Source organism: Schistocerca americana, chromosome 1 (genome assembly GCF_021461395.2).
Source record: "Schistocerca americana isolate TAMUIC-IGC-003095 chromosome 1, iqSchAmer2.1, whole genome shotgun sequence".
Lineage (NCBI taxonomy): Eukaryota > Metazoa > Arthropoda > Insecta > Orthoptera > Acrididae > Schistocerca > Schistocerca americana.
Genome location: NC_060119.1, coordinates 591,612,002 through 591,635,052, shown reverse-complemented (window position 1 = coordinate 591,635,052; position 23,051 = coordinate 591,612,002). Strand labels below are relative to the sequence as shown.

Genomic DNA, 23,051 nt, shown 5'->3' with positions numbered 1-23,051 from the left:
GTTTTGTGGGGCATCACCTCTATGTGATAGTGGTACCCTTTGACTATTCCTGGTCGGTCGGTAAATACCATAGTGTATTCCGATAGCAGCTGCGTCAACTGTTGCTTTTGTTTACCGCTTAAACCTTCAGATTCCTGCACTTTGGTTTGAAATGTCTCAACATTTGTTTCAAAATTTCGATCCTCTAAATTCGGGTAATAGAGGTCTGCTACATGTGAAAAATCATCGAGGTGTAGTACCCAGGGGTTCCTACATTTGATATTAATTCGATTACAACATGGCACAAGTACCTCCTTCGATTTCATCATAGACAACTCAATCCTCCTACCCCTATTAACTATGCTTAATTTCCCCAAGGAGAGGTCGATCAATGCGTCCCTCTCACGGAGAAAATCTACTCCCAGAATGCAGGCCACCTTCAATCCTTTAACAACGAGGAACGAGCTCACTATGGCTTCGCCCTCCTTACAAATCTCCACCTGCACCTGGTACTTAACTGATTGGCTCTGTGCACCAATGGCTCCAGACACCTTACAATTATTAACCGGGAAAGTCGGAACGCTATGTCCTTTTCCCAGTGCCTTAAATAACTCCATACTCATTACACTTACTGAGGCACCTGTGTCGATGATTATATTCACTGCAACATCATTGATTTTCGCTTCGATACTAGCTTGCACATTTTCGTTATTACCTTCCTTACATTCGTGTGGTTCGTTCAGTAGATCTTTATCCATACTGACACCATCGTTGTATCGCAGCATACGTATCCCAGGTATATTATTATCACTCGTGTTGCTCTCACTCCATCCCTCGGCCATCGATGGAGAGCATATCGAGGCCGATTCTAGTTTGTTGAATTAGTTACTTGTGAAGTACTTGGAAGGCTATTGTCCGCGACCTCCACTATATGTACACTCTGATTTGTCGGCCGCCACGGCTGCGCAATAGGCGCGTTTTGCGGCGGTGGTCTATTGTTGTCATACCGGTCATTACCCTGTCGCTCTGGGCTTCTTCGCTGATTTTGCTGCCAATTTCGATTACTATCACTATAATTGCTCTGCCACTGACCTCGCGCATTTTTCCCGCGGTTGGTCCCTGACATTCCAGATTCGTACCGGTCGTCAAATCGACGCCTTTTGTTATAGGTTGTTTGTCCATACCCGTTCTGGCCTCTACCATTACTACCATTTTGCGAATGTTCTTGCCGCTTGTTACCACCCCCACCATTTCCATGGTTGTGGTTTTGTGCACTACTATTTCTGTCATGTTTACATCCTGACCCATTATTCCGCGAGTGATCACACGCTGATTTTGCGTCTTCCTGTATCAAGTCTATAGAATCTAGAACAGACAGGAAGTTTTCCATATCGCTTTCTGGTACGTGTATTAATTTCTCTTTGATATGAATGGGTAGATGTGATTTTAGTAGTCTTATTATGTCTCTTGGTGATATAGGCTCGTCCCAGTAGCTTGTTTTGTTTATATATTTTTCAAAATACCGTCTCCAATTCCCCAGACGAGGTGAGTACGGTTCGGGATTATATACTTCTTTTTTTAGCCGCTCTTGTATACAAGGCGACCAATATTTCGATAGAAATGCCCTTTCGAACTGTTCATATGTCATGCAGCTGTCTGCTACTTCTGTAGCCCACAACGCTGCGTTACCTTGAATGTACGACATTACGTATTGAATTTTCTGTGTTTCGTTCCACACACTGGGCAAGATATTTTTAAAGCTTTTTATGAATACTACTGGGTGTACTGATTTCCGTTCAGTAGTAAACGTTTGAAATTGTCTATTTTTGATTAAACTTTCTTCCACTAATATTTTTGAACTACATGGTTTTGCTCCTTGGACATATGCTGTGTGCTCCGAACCGAAGCTACAGCTCTTCGCATTATCGACTACAGATTCCCCATTGTTGTATCGCGTATAAGTTTGTGCGTTGCCAAAACCATGGGCTGTTGGCGACAGAGGTTCCTGTTCCAAATGTTTTCTGCTTTGTGCTAAACCCTTCTCCAGGTCGGATATCCGTTTGTTCATATTCACTTGCCACTGCGGAATATCCTCACTGAGTATTTGTTTGATGGTTTGCACGTCGTTCTGTACCTGACTATTCACTGCGGTACTGAACGATTCGGATCCTCTGTTTGCTATGGCTGCTTGTACTTTGGAATTAATGTTCTTGTCAATCTCACACTCCTTCACTTCTAGCCATGAGTTGAATTCTGTTTCAATTTTAGTTGCTTGTTCGTTCCACTTCTGCTCTACAAGCTGCGTGGAATCTGTTTCTAGCTTTTCTACTCGATTGGCTAATACACCTATTTCGTCTACCCTGTTAGTGTTTGCTACTTGCAGGTTGTTGACCTGTTCAGTCAGCTCCTGCACGGCCTTAGGTATCGACTCATAATTCTGTTTCATATCTGCAATCTCTTTTTTCATGTTTTCTAACGATTGCACAAGTTGCTGGTCCCTCTCAGCTTGCCGGCGATCTCGCTCAGCTTGCTGGGCAAGGAAACTTTCTGTTAACTGGCGATCTCGCTCAGCTTGCTGGGCAAGTAAATTTTCTGCTAGCCTACGATCTCGCTCAGCTTGCTGGCGGTCTCGCTCGACTTGCTGTTGCGCAAATTCTGCCTGGTAATTCAGCACGCGCTCTAATATAGCCTGAAGCGAATACCCACCAGGCAGATTACCACTCTCTGGTTCCTGCTTTTCTGGTGGTGGTACAACTTCTTTCTCTACATCCCCTTGAGGACTAATGGGCGGTGGCACCACTTCCTGTGCCCCTGCCCCCACATTCTCACATGTTATATCCTCAAAGAGAGTACTAGTACTACTTGAGGTACCCGGTTCCACATTTCCTGCACTAACTAATTGTTGTTCCTCAGTATCCATATTGCTCGGACGTTGACTACGCAACTTAACCATATTCATAAATTGCTTACTAAAGCACAAAGTCTGACAGTTTTGCCCCTTGCACACAAAATGCGTTAATTTATCTACACTAACTGCACACTAAAAATTACTATCTACCATCAACTTTGTCCTGTCACAAACACTAACATCAAACTACGCACAATATGCACACCACTAGCGAAATGAGATCACTTCACTGGAGCTCGACTTCTACAAACAGGACAACTACACTGTAGTCTTACCTTTAGTTTATCTTATCTCGGGGTTCGGCTGCCCCCGGATTACGTAGTCGTTACAGCTTCTCAGTACTATCAGGATCGTCTTCTCAGACTCATTTGCAGTAGTACGTTTTGTCATGAAAGAGTGTTTACACATTCATTAATACATAGCATTGATCATGATATACATACATACATTTATCACTAAATACATATATATCTACACATACATAACAATCAACACTGAAAGAAAAATACATAAAATTTTATATTTGTGGCCATTGCAAATTCGGGCCCCGCGTTTTTGGGCGACAGTTTCACGTTTTTGATATCGCATATACGAAAAGAGCCGCGAAATATCTGTTAATAATGCTGTGCTTTGCTTTTCTTTACCATCATTACCTTTTAGCGGAATAAAATGTATATATGGAAGCCTTATTGTTCTGTATCTGGCCTACAATTTAAGGAACGATTTTTCATAACTGCAACTCATGCTAAGAATCAATATATCTTCCCTACTTCATAGTGATTAAAAGTTGAAATTACTTTGTTATGAACACTGATGTTACAGTTCGTGTGATCGTTCAAAAACACAAGTTCGCAGTGGATTTTATTTCTCGTTAAAATGCTATTTCATACCACGACCAGCCCAAGAACATGAGACTCTCATTAAAAAATACGTTGTCACTATAAAGTTTGCCAGGTCAGAACGGAGCACAGCAAGATTCCTATCAGATTCTGAAGGTACATTAACTTATTTGTACTGTGAGTTATATCCTATCAGCAGCCCGCGTCAATCTGCAACACATCATAAAATCTGCTGATCTTCACTGCCAGTCTGGGAGCTAAAAGAAATAATATTATTTTACTATTATTTTACCGCTTCCTTGCGGTATGCTCGACTATATTGTAAGTCGTTTAAATACGCCGCGGCAGCGGCTCTTCGTTCTCCACGCAGCTCAGCACCACAGATAATATTTATATAACTGAAAAATGTCTCAACAGGATGGGATAATATGCAAGCAAGCTTAACAATAAATAATACAAGTTTTCATTTAAACACCTCTATTAACACCTTTAAATATCTCAGTGATTACAGACCTTTGTGAATTCACACGTAATGGCGTACATAGCTTAGTCTCGACAAAAGAATGCTACATTGGCGTTCTCTACGACAACAACAGGAGATCTTACTCGCACAACTTCCAAATTAAGACGACAAAGACATTCATATTCGACACGTATTATATACTAGTTCCTTTTTTAATCTCTGTTTAACATTTATCTTCTGTGTCGGTTTTATTACTCGCCGACGCAGACGTTTCAGAAATAAATAATAAAAAAAAAAATACATAATTTTATACAATGACACAATATGATACATCTAATTCTCTAATTACTACATAATATATTGTTTTTGTTTCTCTAGACGTTACATGCTACAGAAGAAGATGGGTAGGTCACGTAACTAATGAGGAGGTGCTGAGTAGAATTGGGGAGCAGAGTAATTTATGGGCACAACTTGACTAGAAGAAGGGGTCGGTTTGTAGGACATGTTGTGTGGCTCAAAGGATCACCATTTTAGTATTGGAAGGCAGCGTGGAGAATAAAAGTCGTAGAGGGAGACCGAGAGATGAGTACACTAAGCAGATTCAGAAGGATGTAGGTTGCAGTAGTTACTTGGAGATGAAGGAGATTGCACGGGATAGAATAGCGGGGAGAGCAGCATCAAACCAGTCCCTGGAATGAAGACAAAAACAACAACCAGTGTCACTTCCCGCTCTTCCTATTCCATTCGTAGATGGTTATTATTTTAGACAGGTATCGAAGAAACTGATACATCAAATAACCTACTGTATTTTATCAAAATTATCTAAACACTTACTAGGGGACTCCAATATGGTCCGTGTACAGCCTTCTCCTCTATGAGGGCTTGAACAATGATGGGAGCGATTTCAGTGAGGGTTCTGAACGTCTGTGGTTGAACAAGAACGCATTCTTCCTCAAGATCCGAAACCGAAGAGGGCTGAACACTCGGGTCGACATTCTAACTCATCACATAGGTGTTCCACTCAGCTCACATCGGCCCTCTGGTGACGCCAGCCAGCTTCCGGAATGATATTGACCACAAACCATTGCCTTGCAGATGCTGCATTATAATAGGGTGCACCGTCGTGCTGACACACACACACACAAAAATCGTCTCCGAACTTTATGCAGTGTACAAAGATGTAAAATGTGTTCATAACCTTTCGAATTTAGCGTTTTCTTAAGCGCAGTAAGGGGACCACAGACTAACCACCAAAAACACGCCCATACCGTACCACTATCTCGTCCACACTTCACAAACTGTGACGAGTGCGCAAATAAAACAGTGATCCAGGAAGTGTAGAATAAATTTCTTTATTTCCGCCAATGATCGCAAAACTTTTGGTCCTTAGACTAACGGTTTGGGTCAGCAATGACCATGTTAAGATCTTTTTTACAACTTCCTAATATAATAAAGCTATAGTGGCATCGTCACGAAATATACAAAAAATCATCTTAGGTCCGTCGCACACATTTGAAACATGGTGTAAAGTAGACCACAGTGCCGACGGAGTGCTATGCCACTACGGCTTTATTATATTAGAACATGTTATAAAGTAAATCTGGTCATTACTAACTGAAACCAGTAGTCTAAAGACCAAAAGTTTTGTCATCATTGACGGAAATAAAAGAAATTTATTCTTCGAACATCACTGCTCGCAACTACAGATGACGGCAGGAAAAGTTGACCAAATGTTCGCCAACCCCAAAGACTTTCATCGGAATACCACAGTGTATAGCGTGATTCATCATTCAAAATCACTCCTTTCCATTCATCCACTGGTCAGTGGCGTCTATCTTTAGACTACCTCAAGCGTCGCTTAGCAATGACTACAGAAATGTGTGGCTTATGTGGAGCTGCTACACAATTGCACCCCATTCTTCTTAACTCTATACGCAGCGTCATTGTGCTTGTTGGAGAGGCAGTAGAACTTTGGAACATGAGTGATTTCTTTCGCTGATGTAATGCGTTTGTTTACAACCACCGTCCGCAATTTTCGACAGTATCTGTCCGCCAGTACGTGAGGTGTGTCTGGCATGGGTTTAGCTGTTGGTGTTCTTTCGCGATGCCACGTCACATTCACATCACTAACAGTCACCTTGGGCAGCGTCAGAAGGGTTGAAATGATCCTGATGGAGTTGTTACTCGGGTGACAGCAATGTCTACTCCACGGTATTAAGTCACTGAGCTCTCCGACCAATTATCCTGTCACTGTTTCTCTACTGACAACACACACACATTGCCTCCTTTTCTACCGACAGGTCCACCTCTCGTAACATTATATAGCGATATCCGGATATTTCTGATCATATAGTGTATGTCATAGCTCTTTCTGCTCCCGGAAGATAGTGAGTAAAGAGCTCTTCCATGGACAGTATCGTTCTTGTAACGTCTCCCACTTCTTCATTTCTTTAATACTCTCATACCGCATAAACACAAACGTGCTGTATCGTGCAATTCTTATTTCAGTATCTTCTATTGTTCCGTGAATTCGACTTGGTGAGTGGTATTGGTGACAGACCGAGGGATAAGGGTCGAGAATTGGTTGTCAGGGACCTGCCACTTTATATTCCCGCAGTATATCTGAGACCAGCGTCTGTCTTCCCAACGGCTATGTTAAAGTGTTCATTCCACCTTCAAACCGTTCCAGACAGTCCCTCTAGCACAATGAGTCCGCGTAGAGAGTTAAGAACGGGGTACAATGGTTGAGCATGTAGTCACAAGCCACAAATTTCTGTAGTCACTGATAGAAATCACTTATTGCCTATCGAGGAGTCAGAATCCTTACGTACGAGGTGGAATCCAAAATTTTCGGGACTGGTGCTGCCATCTGGAAAGTAGAAGTCGTCGATTTTTGCACCGCTAGGTGACGAGAGCTGCATATTTGATGAGTCAGTGTGCGGAGTGGCATTCAGCTCGGAGGACTTGTTGCGTGTCCACAACTATTTCCGTAATATTCTGTGCTTGAAGTATGGCGATTTTACGATGGATCCGCGAACAGAACAGCGCATGTGTATCAAATTCTGTGCGAATCTCGGGAAAAGTGCTACTGAGACCCTTGCAATGATTCAACAAGTGTTTGGGGGACAGACCATGAGCTGTACGCATGTGTTTGAGTGGCATGCTCGGTTCCGGGTCGGCCGTACAGACGTCAAAGATGATGCTCACACTGGAAGGGCCGTTAGCCGCAAAACTCCAGACATTGTTGCCAAACGTCAACAATTGGTTCGTGCGGATCGACGTCGAACCATTCAGGACCTTGCGGATGAAGTGAATATTGTTTATGGGACATGCCAACGAATGTTGCTGATGAAATGGGCATGCATAACGTCACCGCAAAGTTTGTGCCAAGGATCAGAAGGCACAGTGTGTTGAAGTGTGCACGGACCTTCGTCAGACCGCATCTGATGATCCAGCCTTCTTGTCATGGGTTATCACCGGCGACGAGTGCTGGATTTATGGTTATGACCTAGAGACAAAGCAACAATCGTTCCAGTGGAAGAACCCAGTCTCTCCAAGACCCAAAAAAAGCGAGACAGGTGAACAGCAAAGTGAAGAGCATGATCGTCGTTTTCTTTGATACCAACCAAACAGTGAATTCCGCGTACTACTTTGACGTTTTGCGACGGCTCCGTGAAAACGTGCGGCGACGACGGCCCAAACTTTGGCGTCAAGGGAGATGGCTGCTGCGTCACGACAAGGCACCCTGTCACGCGAACTTACTCACCAGGACCTTTCTGGCAAAAAACAACATGGCGGTTGTACCCCACCCAACGTACTTGCCAGATTTGGCACCTTGCGACTTCTCGCTGTTCCCAAAACTGAAACTAAAGTTGAAAGGCCGTCGGTTCGACACGCTAGAGAGGATTCAAGAAGCATCGCTGGCAGTGATAAACACCCTCCCAGAACATGACTTCCAGAAAATATTTGACCAGTGGCAGAAGCGCTGGAACCGGTGTGTACGTGCGGATGGGAACTACTTTGAGAGTGATGGTGACCATTAGTCCAAATGTAAGGTTTTCAACGGATAGCAGCAAAAGTACCGAAAATTTTGGATAGCACCTCAAAATATTTATGTGAATCCTATTCCATTATTTGCGTTCAGACTAAGTTACTAAGTTTTAGATCAGTGTTAACGTCTCAGTAAAAACAAAAATTAAAAATAAGACGCTTTAAAAGAAATAAATTATATCTCTGGTCTAGCAGTCTGTGCCTGCTACTTCAGAGACTCACCGTGGCTCATTTAAGTCTCTGTGCTACTTTCTCTCACTGAGTTCTATACCACAGAAGAAGATGAAATAAATTTTATTAGCTCCTCATGCATTGATATAGCAATAAGATAATATTTAATAAAAGAATACATGGTCCATGATAGGCTGTAATGTAGACAATGTCTAATTTAAATCATGTGATAAGATAATTTCGACGACTTGTCATTTTCAAGCATCTGTAAAACCAACGTGGAAGAATATCTCATTGTCTGCATACATCTCCTCACATCGCAATGCATAAGTAACCTAATACACACCTCACATTAACATACCACCTTACCATGCAAAATACCTAGTTACAAGTGTAATATTATGTATTACATGTCGTAACTGTCAAATTATTTTTCACTACACGTAAAAAGTAGACTTCGTTTTACTAGGAGAATTTTGAGAAAGTGTTGCTCATCCGTAAAGGAGACAATGTATGGAACATTTGTGCGACGCATTCTTGACTACTGCTCGAGTGTTTGGGATCCCAACCAGGTCGGATTAAACGAAAACATCGAAGTAGTTCAGAGGCGTGCTGCTACATTTGTTACCGATGGATTCGGTCAGCACACAAGTATTATGGAGGAGGAGGAGGTGGAGGAGAAGGAGATTGGTGTTTAATGTCAACAGTGAGGTCATTAGGGATGGAAAACAAGCTCGGATTGAAGAAAGATGGAGAATGAAAGCGGCCTTGCCCTTTAGGAGGAACCACCCGGCATTTGCCTTAAGAGATCATGGAAAACCTGAATCAGGACAGCTGGACTCGGGTTTGAACCGTCGTCCTCCGGAATGCGAGTCCAGTATGCTAACTCCTGCACTATCCCACTCGATAGTATTATGAAATTACGTAAGATGAGACTGGAGAAATTAGGGCTCGTATGAAGATTATAGATAGTCGTTTTCCCTTAGTCTGTTTTCGAGACGAGCTGGAAAGTAAATGACCAATAGTGGTGCAAGGTACTAACCGCCATGGAGTACGATATAAGGATGTAGACATTGTGATATGTAGAAGTTTTGGACGATCCGGGAGCGTGCACGGATAGGCGAATTGGCTAAGGCAACCACTTGCGGTATGAGGGAAAATCTGGGTTCGAGTCCCGGTCCACCACAAATTTTCGTATCTCACTGCTGGATAATCTAATACTCCTGATGTCAAGGAATTAATATTCAGCGAATTAATTTAGATTATTTCCTACAGCTGTGGACCGTCTACAGCGTCTGTTGTTTCAGATATGCATGTAGGTAATATACGTTGTCTGTATTAGCCATCCCTAGGTATTTCGCTGAATTTACAGCCTTTAGATTTGTGTGATTTTCCATGTAACCGAAATTTAACACGTTCCATTCAGAACTCTTGTGGATGCCCTCACACCTTTCAATTTGTGAATACTTCTTTTGCGCCGAATGGAGAGATTTTGATGCGATGACTGCTCGCTGCTCGGAGCACTCCGAGCTCCTGTGTGCCAGAACGGCACCAAGTCCTTGTTCAGCCACGTTGCTTCGGTTGCTAAAAGTAGTGGAGTGAAGGCATTTTTTGTGGTCTGAAACGCTTGTCGCACTCTGTTGACCAACTAAATGGTACACCTGTGATTCTGAAGTTGGTCAATGGGAATGCAACTTTTACCACTGTTAGAATAAACTTCTTGTAATATCCTACATTTTCAAGACATGATTTATGTTCTTTTAGATTTGTAGGATGTGGTAGGGCCATAATGACTTCTAGGTGTTTTTGAGCATTCAACGGGAGTCTGAAAAAATTGCGACTTCCATAGATTTCATTTTGGGGTGGCCTCTTCTAGAACACAGGAGGGCTTTTCTAAGTTCTGTAGGTGTTCTTCAGTTGTTTTACCCTTGACGATGATATCATCAAGACCATTTATAGAAGAAGGAACATTCTTGATTATTTGCCATAGAAATCACTGGAAAAGCACAGGAGTGCTGGCGAAGCCCAAAACTAAACGTTTGAATTTAGAGAGACCATGTGGTGGGTCAACAACGAGAAGATTTTGTGATTATTCGTCAAATAGTAACCGCAGATTTGCATCTGCAAGATCGATCTTGGAGAAGAACTGTCCCACAGGCAATTTTGGTTATCATTCCTCACGTTTGCGAACAGAATACAAGCCAATTTCCGCTTTGCCGCCGAAAATAGGTATTTTTCCAGAAGGTTGTTTTATAATGACAGGCGGTGTCACCCAATCACTAGTTGAGACATGTTGGTAACATTCCGATCTGTAAGTCTGTCTAGTTCTGCTTTCGCTAGGTCCCATATGGCCATAGGTACTAGGCGTGCTCTGAAAAAATGTGGACGAGGTTTTGCCTTCAACGTAATGTGTGCCTTGTGGTTCCGCGCGTTTCCAAGAGCGCCAGAAAAGAATCTGGGAAATCAATGCAGAGATACCGTAGGTGTTAAAATGAAACTTTTTCGGCAACTTGATGAAACAAAAAACAGAGGAAGAATCCAAGCTGAAAAATTCTGCTGTATTAGTAATGCAGACAACTAAAAATGTAACTTGTCATACTACATATTTATAAGTCAAACCCACTCTGAATTGACCTTTTACAGGGATACTATCTGAGTACGTGGCGTTGCCTGGGTATGTATTTATTCCACTCTTCTGTTAGCCCACCTTCTCCTTTCGCTTCTGTCCCTTTTCTTTCTCACCCTCTCTCTACCCATATCCTCCACTCATTCCCTTTGTCTCCCATTACGATAATGCGCCTTTCAAGTATTCCTCAAAGGTTTTCCATCTTATCTTTTCCTTATCTTCAAACCATTTTCATGTTGTGCAGGAATCTGCACTTACGCATTATCTTGTTGAAACGTTAGACTGTCGTCACCTAGATCCTCATACATTCTAATGCATTCTGTCTCTAGCATCTCGGCGTACATCTATAATTCATTCTATTGTTCACGCAAGCAATGTGTGATTTACATTTAGTGCAGAATGCTGCCCAGATCATAACGCTTCCACCACCAAATTTCTATTCATTCCTACCTGCTGCTCTGTTCTCAAATCGTGCCTGTCGTACTGAAGTCCATCCAGACCATCTAAATTAAATCTCTTCTCATCACTGAAGATCACTTTAGAACACCATCAAGTTATGATCAATGTTTTTCAACGAACTCCAATGTCTCCTGTTTATGTATGGATTGTTAGAGCACGTTTCAGCAGTCTTTCTTTGAATGTAAGATGTTTTCATTTGACAAAATTTGTCGTACAGGTCTAGCAGTTACTGCCAACTGTAAACGAGAAACAAGTTGAAAAGAATAAAGGTTTGTGGCCCTTGCTTTGCGCTGAAGTGACAGTTTAGATGCCTCAGATAATTGTCTACTTTGCCCATATTTTCCAGTCTGTCCATATCGTGTTCCGAATCTAACGAAATTATAAATAGCTGTTGTCGAACCGCTGATTATTTTGGCAATTTGACTATTAGAGAGTCCCGTTTCCTTCTAAGCAACGACTTTTGCTTTTTCATCCCATGATGTCTGTTTTCCGAACAGCTATGTCAGAATCGTGCATTATGCACACAAAACGCACTGTCACTAATGGTGTCTGTTTCCTATCAGCAGGAAAGGCATGGACACTCACACTAACATCACACAGAGCCGTCTGCCTTTATAGTGAGTTCCACCCTCTACCACCTGAATCATTGATATCTTGTTGTATACTGTACTACTGACATCAAATGCGGTACTATTTGACTACATTTGTCAATATACTGAATCTCATATTGCTGCATATGCACTGTGCACAACTATTCCAAACAACAATGTAAAATTTTCCACAAATATCCCCGTGTTTATACTGATTTTCACCACCGTATATAAATACACACACTTTCGACATGATAACGAGTCTGTGACGACAGTATGAGAAAGAAGGAAACGAGAATGAAGTGTTTTTTGCTAAATTGTGATTCATTATTAAAATAAGTTCAGAGCACGCTTCGAAGAAGGTATAGAAATGAATGATAAGCTACACAACTTGCTATAACCCAAAATGCAAGTTGCTCTGGGAAAAGAAAGACAAACAGCGCTCTTCTTGGTCGCAGAGACATAACAGTGTCGTTGCTCTGTGCCCCGTTTACATTTGACCGATCGCATATATTTTCTCATGGTGAAGGTGTAACAAACAATAACAAACCATCTTGCTTGCATTGGACGAAATTGGTACGTTTTTCGTCCGAAGCGAGGACTATAGGATCGAACTTTCTCCAAAAATCACTCATCCTCTAATGGAGTACGTTTGAAATTGTACACACTGCATCACTTACCTTTCTTCTTAACTCTTCACCGTGTCACAAAACACAGCCGCGCGCAGAGACCGCGTGGTTTGAGGTACCATGTCACGGATTGTGCGACCCCTCCCGCCGGAGGTTCGAGTTCCCCCTTGGGCATGGGTGTGTGTGTTGGTCTTAGCATAAGTTAGTTTAAGTAGTGTTTAAGTCCCTTAGGAAGTCACACACATTTGAACATTTTTTTGAACAAAACGCAGCTTCGTGAGGACCATCTGATCTCAGTAGTAGGACATTTTCGCACTATTAATGCTACTTTACAACTGCAAGAGCGTGCATTTGACTTCTGTACTAAGTCACGACTAACCCCACACTCGTGCTCGCTTTTGTGAGGGGGGACGTGTCAGCGAGTAGGAAGCGGCCACAGTGCCACGTTTTCCACAGTCAGAGACGATGATGATGATGTTTGGTTTGTGGGGCGCTCAACTGCGCGGTCATCAGCGCCCGTAAATAGTCCGAATTTTTACACAGTCCATTTTCTTTTCACAATCCAGTCACTCTCACAAATGATGATGATGCAATGATGAGGACAACACAGACACTCAGTCTGTGGGCAGAGAAAATCCCCAGCCCGGCCGGGAATCGAAACCCGGACCCCGTGATCCAGAGGCAGCAGCGCTAGCCTCTAGACCACGAGCTGCGGACCTCACAGTCTGAGTCACCATACAGGCAGTGGGAAAAGCAGACATAAGATTCAGATTCATCGGAAGAATCTTAAGGAAATGCAACTCATCCATAAAAGAAGTGGCTTATAAGGCACTTGTTCGCCCGATTCTTGAGTACTGTTCATCTACCTGGGATCCCCATCAGGTGGGACAGGTAGAGGAGATAGAGAAGGTCCAACGAAGAGCGGCGCATTTCGTCACGGGATCGTTTAGCTGGCGAGAGAGAGTTATGGAGACGCTAAACAAACTCCACTGGCAGACGTTACAAGAGAGAAGTTGTGCATCACGGAGAGATTTGCTATTGAAATTTCGGGACAGCACTTTTCAGGAGGAGTCAGACAACATATTGCTTCACCCCACATATATCTCGCGTATTGACAACGGGGAGAAAATTCGAGAAATTAGAGCCAATACAGAGTCTTACCGACAGTCATACTTCCCACGCACTATTCGCGAGTGGAACTGGGTTGGAGGGATCAGATAGTGCTACAGAAAATATCCTCCACCACACACCATTAGGAGACCTGCGGAGTATGATGTAGGTATAGATATAGATACTCGCGGAGCTGTATCAGAAGGGAAAGAACCCGGTGTGGCTCTGACGCAGCAGCGGTGCCTTGATTTCTAATGTATACAACGTCCCAAAATTCGATTAGCACTCGATCTGTAACGCCTGGAGCGCCGCTCTGAAATTGAGCTACCAGAGCGGTGCGCAGCCGATGACGCGAAGGCAAATACTGTCGTCGGCAGACACAGCAGTTTTCTTATCGAGCCACACAGATGAGCTTCTTAACAGCAGAAAAAGCCACGTATGTATGATAGTTGTAAAAGGAAATTCTCATACTAATTATCCTAGGATATACAACACAACGACTTTTCGTAAATGATTACACAATGACATAATAACATTACAACACATATAAATGTTTTTGTGGACTGTTTTTGTGTAAGGATCTAGTAGGGTGGTGAATTTAAGGGGATACCAACGCGATACGGCGCATGAAATTTAGCCAAACGACTTTCCGGCTTGACAAGTTAGAAGACAAGACGACGAATTTGTGACGCGTCTCCTTTGTGTCAGCAATCACTAGCTAGTCGTAACTCCGATAGAGCTGCGAAATATAAACAGAAAACGGGAAACGAATCGTTGCATACTGATTCAACTGGTGCAGTAGCGCTATGGAATTTTACTACTCAGATAACGTCTGCACCGATCGGAGAGTGCACATGCATTCGAACATAACTGTAAAGCATCACAACATTGCTCCCTACGAGTATTTAGTGTAACGGTCATTCACATTTTGTTTTGGTCTTCGATTCATATACGAGGACGGGTTTTTGCAGCTCTTCACGTTAATCTGCTGTCTGCAAGGCTCTCATCTCTATATCATTACTGCAACCTACATTTTATTGAACCAGCTATTATGTATTGTATTAGCCCCCCCCCCCCCCCCCCTAACACAAAGACACATTTAGCTGCATTACCAAATTAACGACTCCTTGATTTAGGTATCCTCTTTCAATTGAAATTTACCCGTGTGCGGACTATATAAAGTGATTGAGAATTAAGTAAAATTTACTATCAACATATATTTTACTAAACCAGGCATATATTATGGTAAACAATAACAGCTGGTTTAAGAGTACAATGGACAAGGATCCTGGGTGGCAGAAGTGAGTCAAGTACTCTGGCCCTAAAAATGTGGATAACGCAATCTGAATTGATCTGACACTGAGCAGACTTTGAGTTGTCAAATCCATTGTGGTTTCTCTACATATGTGCAGCTAAGATCAAGTGGCGATTGAGAGCTATGCGCCTTGACAGTGCCGGAGCGGCAGTAAGTTACCCTGTTTGCTTCTGCGGCAGTGTAACTTGAAGCTGGCGAGATGGGTGCGGCGGAGGTCAGACGTGAGGCGGCACCTGTGAATCGATCATTGCCATGAAAGAAATGCAAAAATCTCACGGTCTAGCGATCAGGCAGGCGGATTGCAATTTACTCTCTACCAGAGTCCTGAAATCACGGTAGATTTCAGTGTGTGACATACCCGTTCGCTGGTCACACCAATGACCAATTTGGCTCACTTATACAACAGAGTGCACAAGGATACCAAACGTCAAGACGGGTAAATCAAAGACGAATAAGTGTGCGCCTGGAAAACGAGTAGTCTGAGACGTTTGAAGTCACACTGTCGGTCCAGTAAGAACTTCACCATAGGCTCCCCATTCTAAACTACTCGCAAGTGAAGTCAGGCTCAGGATAGGTCCCAAGCACCCACCACACATGCCAGACCTTCGACCAGAAGACCTCTTGCCATTTCAAAGTCCAGCACCCAAGTGCAGCCCACCTGTTCCGAAAAGAAATCCGTTCTCCCGCAAAGTGCATGACGCCACCTTCACGCTGTTCTCCAAAGCTCTTTTAGATTCTGAGTCCCCTATCTCTTCTAAATTCTAAATTGACTCCTATTTCCTTTTCTATCACATCATACAAATCTTCCATCTCATACATGCTTTGAATGCATTCTTTCCACCTATCTGCTCTCTCCTCTACATTTAGCAGTGGAATTCCCGTTGTACTCTTAATGTTACCACACTTGTTTTTAATGTCACCGAAGGTTGTTTTGACTTTCCTTTATGCTGAGTCTGTCCTTCGATTTCTTCACATTTTTCCTGCAGCCATTTCGTCTTAGCTTCCCTGCACTTCCTATGTATTTCATTCCTCAGCGACTTGTATTTCTGTATTCCTGATTTTCCCGGAACATGTTTGTACTTCCTCCTTTCATCAATCAACTGAAGTATTTCTTCTGTTACCCATGGTTTCTTCGCAGCTACCTTCTTTGTACCTATGTTTTCCTTCCCAACTTCTGTGATGGCCCTTTTTAGAGACGTCCATTCCTCTTCAACTGTACCGCCTACTGCGGTATTCCTTATTGCTGTATCTATAACGTTAGAGAACTTCAAACGTATCTCGTCATTCCTTAGTACTTCCGTATCCCACTTCTTTCCGTATTGATTCTTCCTGACTAATGTCTTAAACTTCAGCCTACTCTTCATCACTACTACATTGTGATCTGAGTCTATATCTGCACCTGGGTACGCCTTACAATCCAGTATCTGATTTTGGAATCTCTGTCTAACCATGATGTAATCAAACTGAAATCTTCCCGTATCACCCGGCCTTTTCCAAATATACCTCCTCCTCTTGTGATTCTTGAACAGAATATTCGATATTACTAACAGATACTTGTTACAGAACTCAGTTAGTCTTTCTCATTTCTTGTCCCAAACCCATATTCTCCTGCAAGCTCTTCTTCTACTCCTTCCCCTACAACTGCATTCCAGTCTCCCATGACTATTAGATTTTCATCTCCTTTTACGTACTGCATTACCGTTTCAATATCCTGATATATTTTCTCAATCTCTTCATGTTCAGCTTGCGACGTCGCCAATTACACCTGAACTATCGTTGTTGGTTAGCTGTCGATTCGAATAAGAACAACCCTATCACTGAAATGTTCACAGTAAGACAGTCTCCGCCCAACCTTCCGATTCATAACGAATCCTGCTCCTGTTATACCGTTTTCTGCTGCTGTTGATATTAACCTGTACTCATCTGACCAGAAGTCCTTATCTTCTTTCCATTTCACTTCACTGACCCCTACTATATCTAGATTAAGCCTTTGTATTTCCCTTTTCAGATTTTCTAGTTTCGCTAGTACGTTCAACCTTATGATATTCCAAGCGCCGATTCGTAGAACGTTATCCTTTCGTTGATTATTCAATCTTTTTCTTGTGGTAACCTCCCCCTTGGCAGTATCCTCCCGGAGATCCGAATGGGGAATAATTCCAGAATCTTTTACCAATGGAAAGATCATCAAGATCCTGTGGATACACGTTACGTGTCTTTAATGCAGTGGTTTCCATTGCCTTCTGCATCCTCATGCCGATGATCATTGCTGATTCTTCCGCCCTTAGGGGCATTTTCCCACCCCTAGGACAGGAGAGTGCCCTGAAACTCTGTCCGCTCCTCCGCCCTCTTTGACAAGGCCGTTGGCAGAACGAGGGAGACTTCTTATGCCGGAAGTCTTCGGCCGCCAATTCTCATTATTAATCAAAATTCAAGCAGTGGCGGGATACGAACCCGGGATCGGGGAAGTTTTGATTATTAATCAAAGACGCTACCCCTTTTTTATATATATTTTAATTTTGTAGTTAACTGTTTAATAACATGAGGAATAAAATAAAATGAAAAAGAATTTTGGGAGAAGTGGCAATCGAACCGGAGCCAACAGTTCCCCAGCTGGTCATCACTAGCCCACGGGTGCCCATAAAGTGCAAACAAACCTTCACCTTATACGCAAACCAGAAGTGAAGGTCACCCGAAGCTGATGGGACTTCATAGCACATAGAAAAGAATATTCCATAGTATTGCATCACGGTTGTTTTCTTTATAGTCATTTAGATAAAGCAGTGAGCTGAAGAACAGAGTAAAATTCTCCAATTTGTTCAAAGAAAACAAAATTTATGACGTCTTTAGCTTGGTCAGATCACCGACCGCTGCCTTTAGGTGGAAAGAGTCAGGCATGTGCGTTGAATGATTTTCCCAAAAACACTGGAACCTTGTCTATTTTGATTTCAACAATAGTTTCCGATTCCGGAGTCCTAACTGCTGCGCTACATCGTTCGAGCTGTTTATTTCAGAAGAGGATGAAGGTAGATCTAGTAGATGATGTGAAACCTAATCGCACCGTACACAACTTAGACAACCCAGGAAAGGTCACGCTAATACCGAGTAACACAGCGTCAAATCTTAGTATTGGCCTGAATCTGACTGGGAAGGGAGCCCAAAAGATGGCCACGTATACATTATCCAAAAGAAGCCTATCATTGCCGATTAGACTCCCTAGAGTAAACAGGTTTCGGAGGTTTTGGTTTCTACGACTCACCCACTCTTCCAAGCGATCAAGAACGTTTTCTATGAGATGCGGCGATTCAGCGAGACACTCGTGGTACAACAGGGTGGCTGACTGTTCCTCGAACGCTCTTATTAATATCCAGGTTTATCGTCATTTTTATGTTTTCTGTGTTTCCTTAGTTGCATGTACAGGGGGTTCGGAAATTCCAGTTACAAACTTCTAGGAGGTGTAGAAGGGAGTGAATACCTAGTATTCTGAATAGGAACCCAAGACCTGAAACGTACCGTTTCCGTTCTACAGAAAGTGCAGCTACCACATCTCACACAGTGTCTACTGCCGGAGTACATATAAGGTAATAATAAACGAAGATGTTCGTCTTGGTCACAGTCAGACTGGAAAAATGAATACGCGGGCACTGCTGAGTCTATCAGCTAGTACAGTAATAGAAATCAGTTGGCTACTAAAATAAATACGAAGTGCTGATTTGTCAAGTCGAAATGGCTGCAGGGTAAAAGAGTAGATATCGAAAGAGAAATGGGACTCGGCAGGACTGATTCAGAGTATTGAAAGGACGAAACTACCTTCGGTGAAATTAAGGGCAAAGGCGTCTGCGTAAACAAGGCAATGGAAATGCCACTGATAAAATTACAGGAGAGAGCAGGTAGGTGGAAAGAGTCTCTAGGAAGAGAAAGACTTGTCAGATGACTTGATAAAAGAGGAAACAGAAGTCGGTGGGAAGAGATAGGGGATCCAGTATTAGAGTCAATTCAAAAGTGCTTTGGATGACTTAGAATCAAATAAGGCAGAAGGAATGGATAACATTGGGGGGAGACGCAAACAAACGGCTACTGAAATTGGTACATAGAGTCTATGACACTGGAGACATATCTTAGGAAATTCTGAAGAATATCATCCTCACAATCCTGAAGATAGAAGGGGCAGGTAAGTACGAGAACTATCCCACAATTAGCTTAATTACTCATGGATGGAAGTTTCTGAGAAGCATAATATACAGACGAACTGGAAAAAGTTAAGGATCTGATAGATGACGATGAGTTTGGCGTTCGAAAAGGTAAAGGCATGAGAAACACAGTTATGACGCTGGGATTGATAATGAAAACAAGACTTACGAAAAATCAAGACATGTTTGTAGGATTTGTCGATGTGGAATGGCGTGCGCGCAATGTAGAATGGTGTGAGATGTTTGAAATTTTGAGAAAAATGGGAGTAAGCTATAGAGAACAAATATACAATATCTACAAAAACTAAGAGGAAAAAAGTAAGGATGGAAGACCACGAACGAAGTACTCGGCTTATAAAGGGTGTAAGACAGGGAATGCTTTCTTGGGCACCCACTATTCAATATGTACGTCGAAGAAGCACTGTCGGAATAAACAAAAGATTCAGTGTGGGATTAAAAATTAGGGTGAAAGGATGTCTATGATTAGATTCGTTCATGAATTACCATCCTCAGTGAAAGTGAAGAGGGATTATTAAAATAGAACTAAACCAAATTGAACTTTGTCCGAACAGGCCTCGAAAGGCCCAACGGTACCGACGACCACCGTGTCATCCTTAGCCGATCGGCATCACTGGATGGGGGTGTGGAGGGGCATGTGGTCAGGACAGCGCTCTCCTGCCCGTTGTCAGTTACCGTGTCTGGAGCCGGTTCTTCTCGGTCAGGTAGCTCCACAATTGGGATCACAAGGGCTGAGTGCACCCTACTTGCCAACACCACTCGGCAGGCCGGGACGGTCACCCATCCAAATGCTAGCCAAGCCCGACAGTATTTAACTTCTGTGATTTGACGATAACTAGTGTTACTACGGCGGCAAGGCCGTTGATGAAGAATTACGAGACCTATTGAATGGAACGAACAGTCCAGTGAGTAACGGACGGAGAGTAAACGAAAGGAAGACGAAAGTAATAAGGAGTTACCGAAATGACATAACATGAAAGTTGGTGACCAAGTAGTAGACGAAGTAAAGGAGTTCTGCTCTGGTGGAAGCAAAGTATCGGATCACAAGCGGAGCAAGGAGGACATAAAAAGCCGACTAGTTTACTAGCAATCTAATATCAAACATAGGCCTTAATTTGAGGCAGAAATTTCTAAAACTGTACGTCTGGAGCACAGTATGTGATTCGTGGACTGTGGGGAAACCAGAAAAGAAGAGAATCGAAGCCTTGGAGATGTGATACTATAAAATAATGTTGTAAATTAGGTGAAGGATAAGCTAAAGAGCGAGGAGGTTCTCTGTACAATAGGCGAGGAAGCGGAATATATGGAAGAAACTGACAGGATTGTGGGGCGGGGTGAAAGGACATGCATTAAGCCATCAGCGAATAACCTCCACGGTGTTAAAGGGAGCTGTAGAGGATAAAAAATGTAGCGGAAGGGAGAGACTTGAATACATCCAGCAAATAATGGAGGTGTTGGGTGCAAGTGCTACTCGGAGATGACAAGGTTCGCACACGGGCACAAGAGGGGAATTCGTGGCGGGTTGCCCCAAACCAGTGAGTACACTAATGGAGTGTTGAAAAAACTTGGCTCATGTTGTCCTTTTGTAAGATAGTTTGCTACAGACAGTATCCTTGTTTAAGTTTTTTCGACTTTTTTTCGGTATCGAGGAAATTCGTCTCCTTGTGGAGGCTTGTTGTTGAGGTTACCTGTGACTAAGTTAGAGCTCCCAGGAATTATTATGCACTACATTAAGGCGGTTGGAGCGTCAATAATCTAGTCAATATTCCCTACGAGTTCCTGGGAATGTTTTCAAAACAGCAGAAGTCTGCAAACATCCCGATGCATCTCATTTCCCCTTATTCTCATTCGTTCCCTTTTGAATTCGAGAGGCACAATTTACTTCGACTTCCACGTAGTAAAACGACATATTAAATAACAAGACACCTTTTCCATTGACAGGAGCTACGCTTAGCGTCATCATCGACATGGACCACCGCACCAGCGTCATCCTGAGCTCCTGCATCGCCGTCTTCTACACGCTCTTTGGGGGTCTCTACAGTGTCGCCTACACAGACGTCATACAGCTCTTCTGCATCTTCATCGGCCTTGTAAGTACTGTTTTAAGGTTTCGCCGCGAATTAAAATGACCGTAAAACAAGAGCAAGCAATTTCTGGCCAGCGGAAATCTAGAAACACTATAACACAGAGTTATTCATTTCTATCTCTGGTCTTTCGGATATAAATACAGACAGAAAATAAACATATATTAGTGGATAGATCATCTCCGCAAGTTATTATCTCACATTACAGGAAATCAGTATGGACAACTTTTGTGAAGCTACAGACGGCAATACGCGCCAGCAATTACTTGCAGTCATTTCATTGGGTTTCCTATCTGCAGACGCGAACTAATTCGACGAGGCAATGTGGAGCGGGTGATTTGCCTGCATGTTGTGATACACCTGTCCTCTAGTGCAACTACGACATGGTGCGATTAAGAATCAGAACTGGGGACATGCTCTATTCGCAGATATGTGTCATTTTACTGTACGTCTTTTGGTTTTCGCTCAGCCGTCTTCTGAAACCCAGGAGGCACTTAAATAACATTCTATAGCCGCGCTGAAGGATTTGTAATTTGCCACATTCCCTTAAGAATGATTGTAGTGTGAGCTGTTGTAGAACATCTTAGACACATTAGTAGGAGTGAAATAAAACCTGTCTGTGCTCCTGTACTCTGTGACCAATCTGACAGGAACCTCATGGTTCAAAGAGCAGCAACAGCACAAGAAGCTTTCTGCTGTAGATGAATGTCCACGTTGAACCCATGACCTCTCCAAGTTTCTGAAACAATTGAAGAGTGGCTGAAGTCGTGAACAATCGGTCACTCTGTAAAGTTTTTTAATTGAATATTTTAAAATCGCTTCCTATTAGTGTTACTCCTTATCGATTCTTGACTGGAAATACCTACCTCACTGCCGTATTTTGTTTTTCTGACCTTTCTCGTACCAATATTAATAAATAATTCTTGTCCATTACGAACGTTTTAGGACACTACAACTTTTAAAACTGAAGGTAATTTGTAATGAATTAGCTACAACCACTCCTTTTTACAGTCGTTATTTATACATGTCGAAATTTCAAGATATCCGCCTTCCCATTTTTAGATGTATGCATTTATTTACGTGCGGTGAATATTGTTTCTTTACTAACGGCGTTGCAGAGTTCCGTAACGGAAGATTTTAAGACAGTTATTGTAAAACGTCATAAGTAAGAAGACAATGTTCACGACGCATAAAAAATGTAAACTTCTGAAGATGGGTTGAATATAAATTGAATGCAGATCTCAAAGAAGAGCGTTTTGAAGTATAAGTTATTGGTGCGGCATGTCGAGAAAGGTGTGCATACATATCACTGCGTTACCCCATAAACATTAACGTCGCGGAAGCTATAGTTACGATTTTGTGCCCTAGGAGCGCTGCAGTCGCGTATGTGACCAGGCGGACAGCGAGCTTCCGGAAGTATGTCAGCCAGGCCCGTAGGTCATCGAAAATTGCCCATGGCTGAGATATACCGTCCCCAAGGTTATTCGGTTTCCTCAGGTGTGGAGTCGAGACGAAGGCTTGGATCAGACGTTTCGCCAATTTAGTGACGATATCCGCCATAGGCACGTCAATCGGCGCTAAGTAGTGGAGGATTGTAGGATTTCCGTGATGAGCTACACACAA

At 42.8% G+C, this 23,051-nt stretch overlaps 1 protein-coding gene across 1 annotated transcript in view; it reads left to right on the top strand.

Moving 5' to 3' along the window:
* Window positions 1-23,051, top strand: part of LOC124606767 (high-affinity choline transporter 1) — a 360,300-nt gene that overhangs the window by 246,019 nt on the left and 91,230 nt on the right. The window contains exon 6 of the mRNA XM_047138825.1: window positions 21,286-21,434. Coding sequence (XP_046994781.1) covers window positions 21,286-21,434 — 149 coding nt within the window. The remainder of the gene's footprint in view (window positions 1-21,285; window positions 21,435-23,051) is intronic.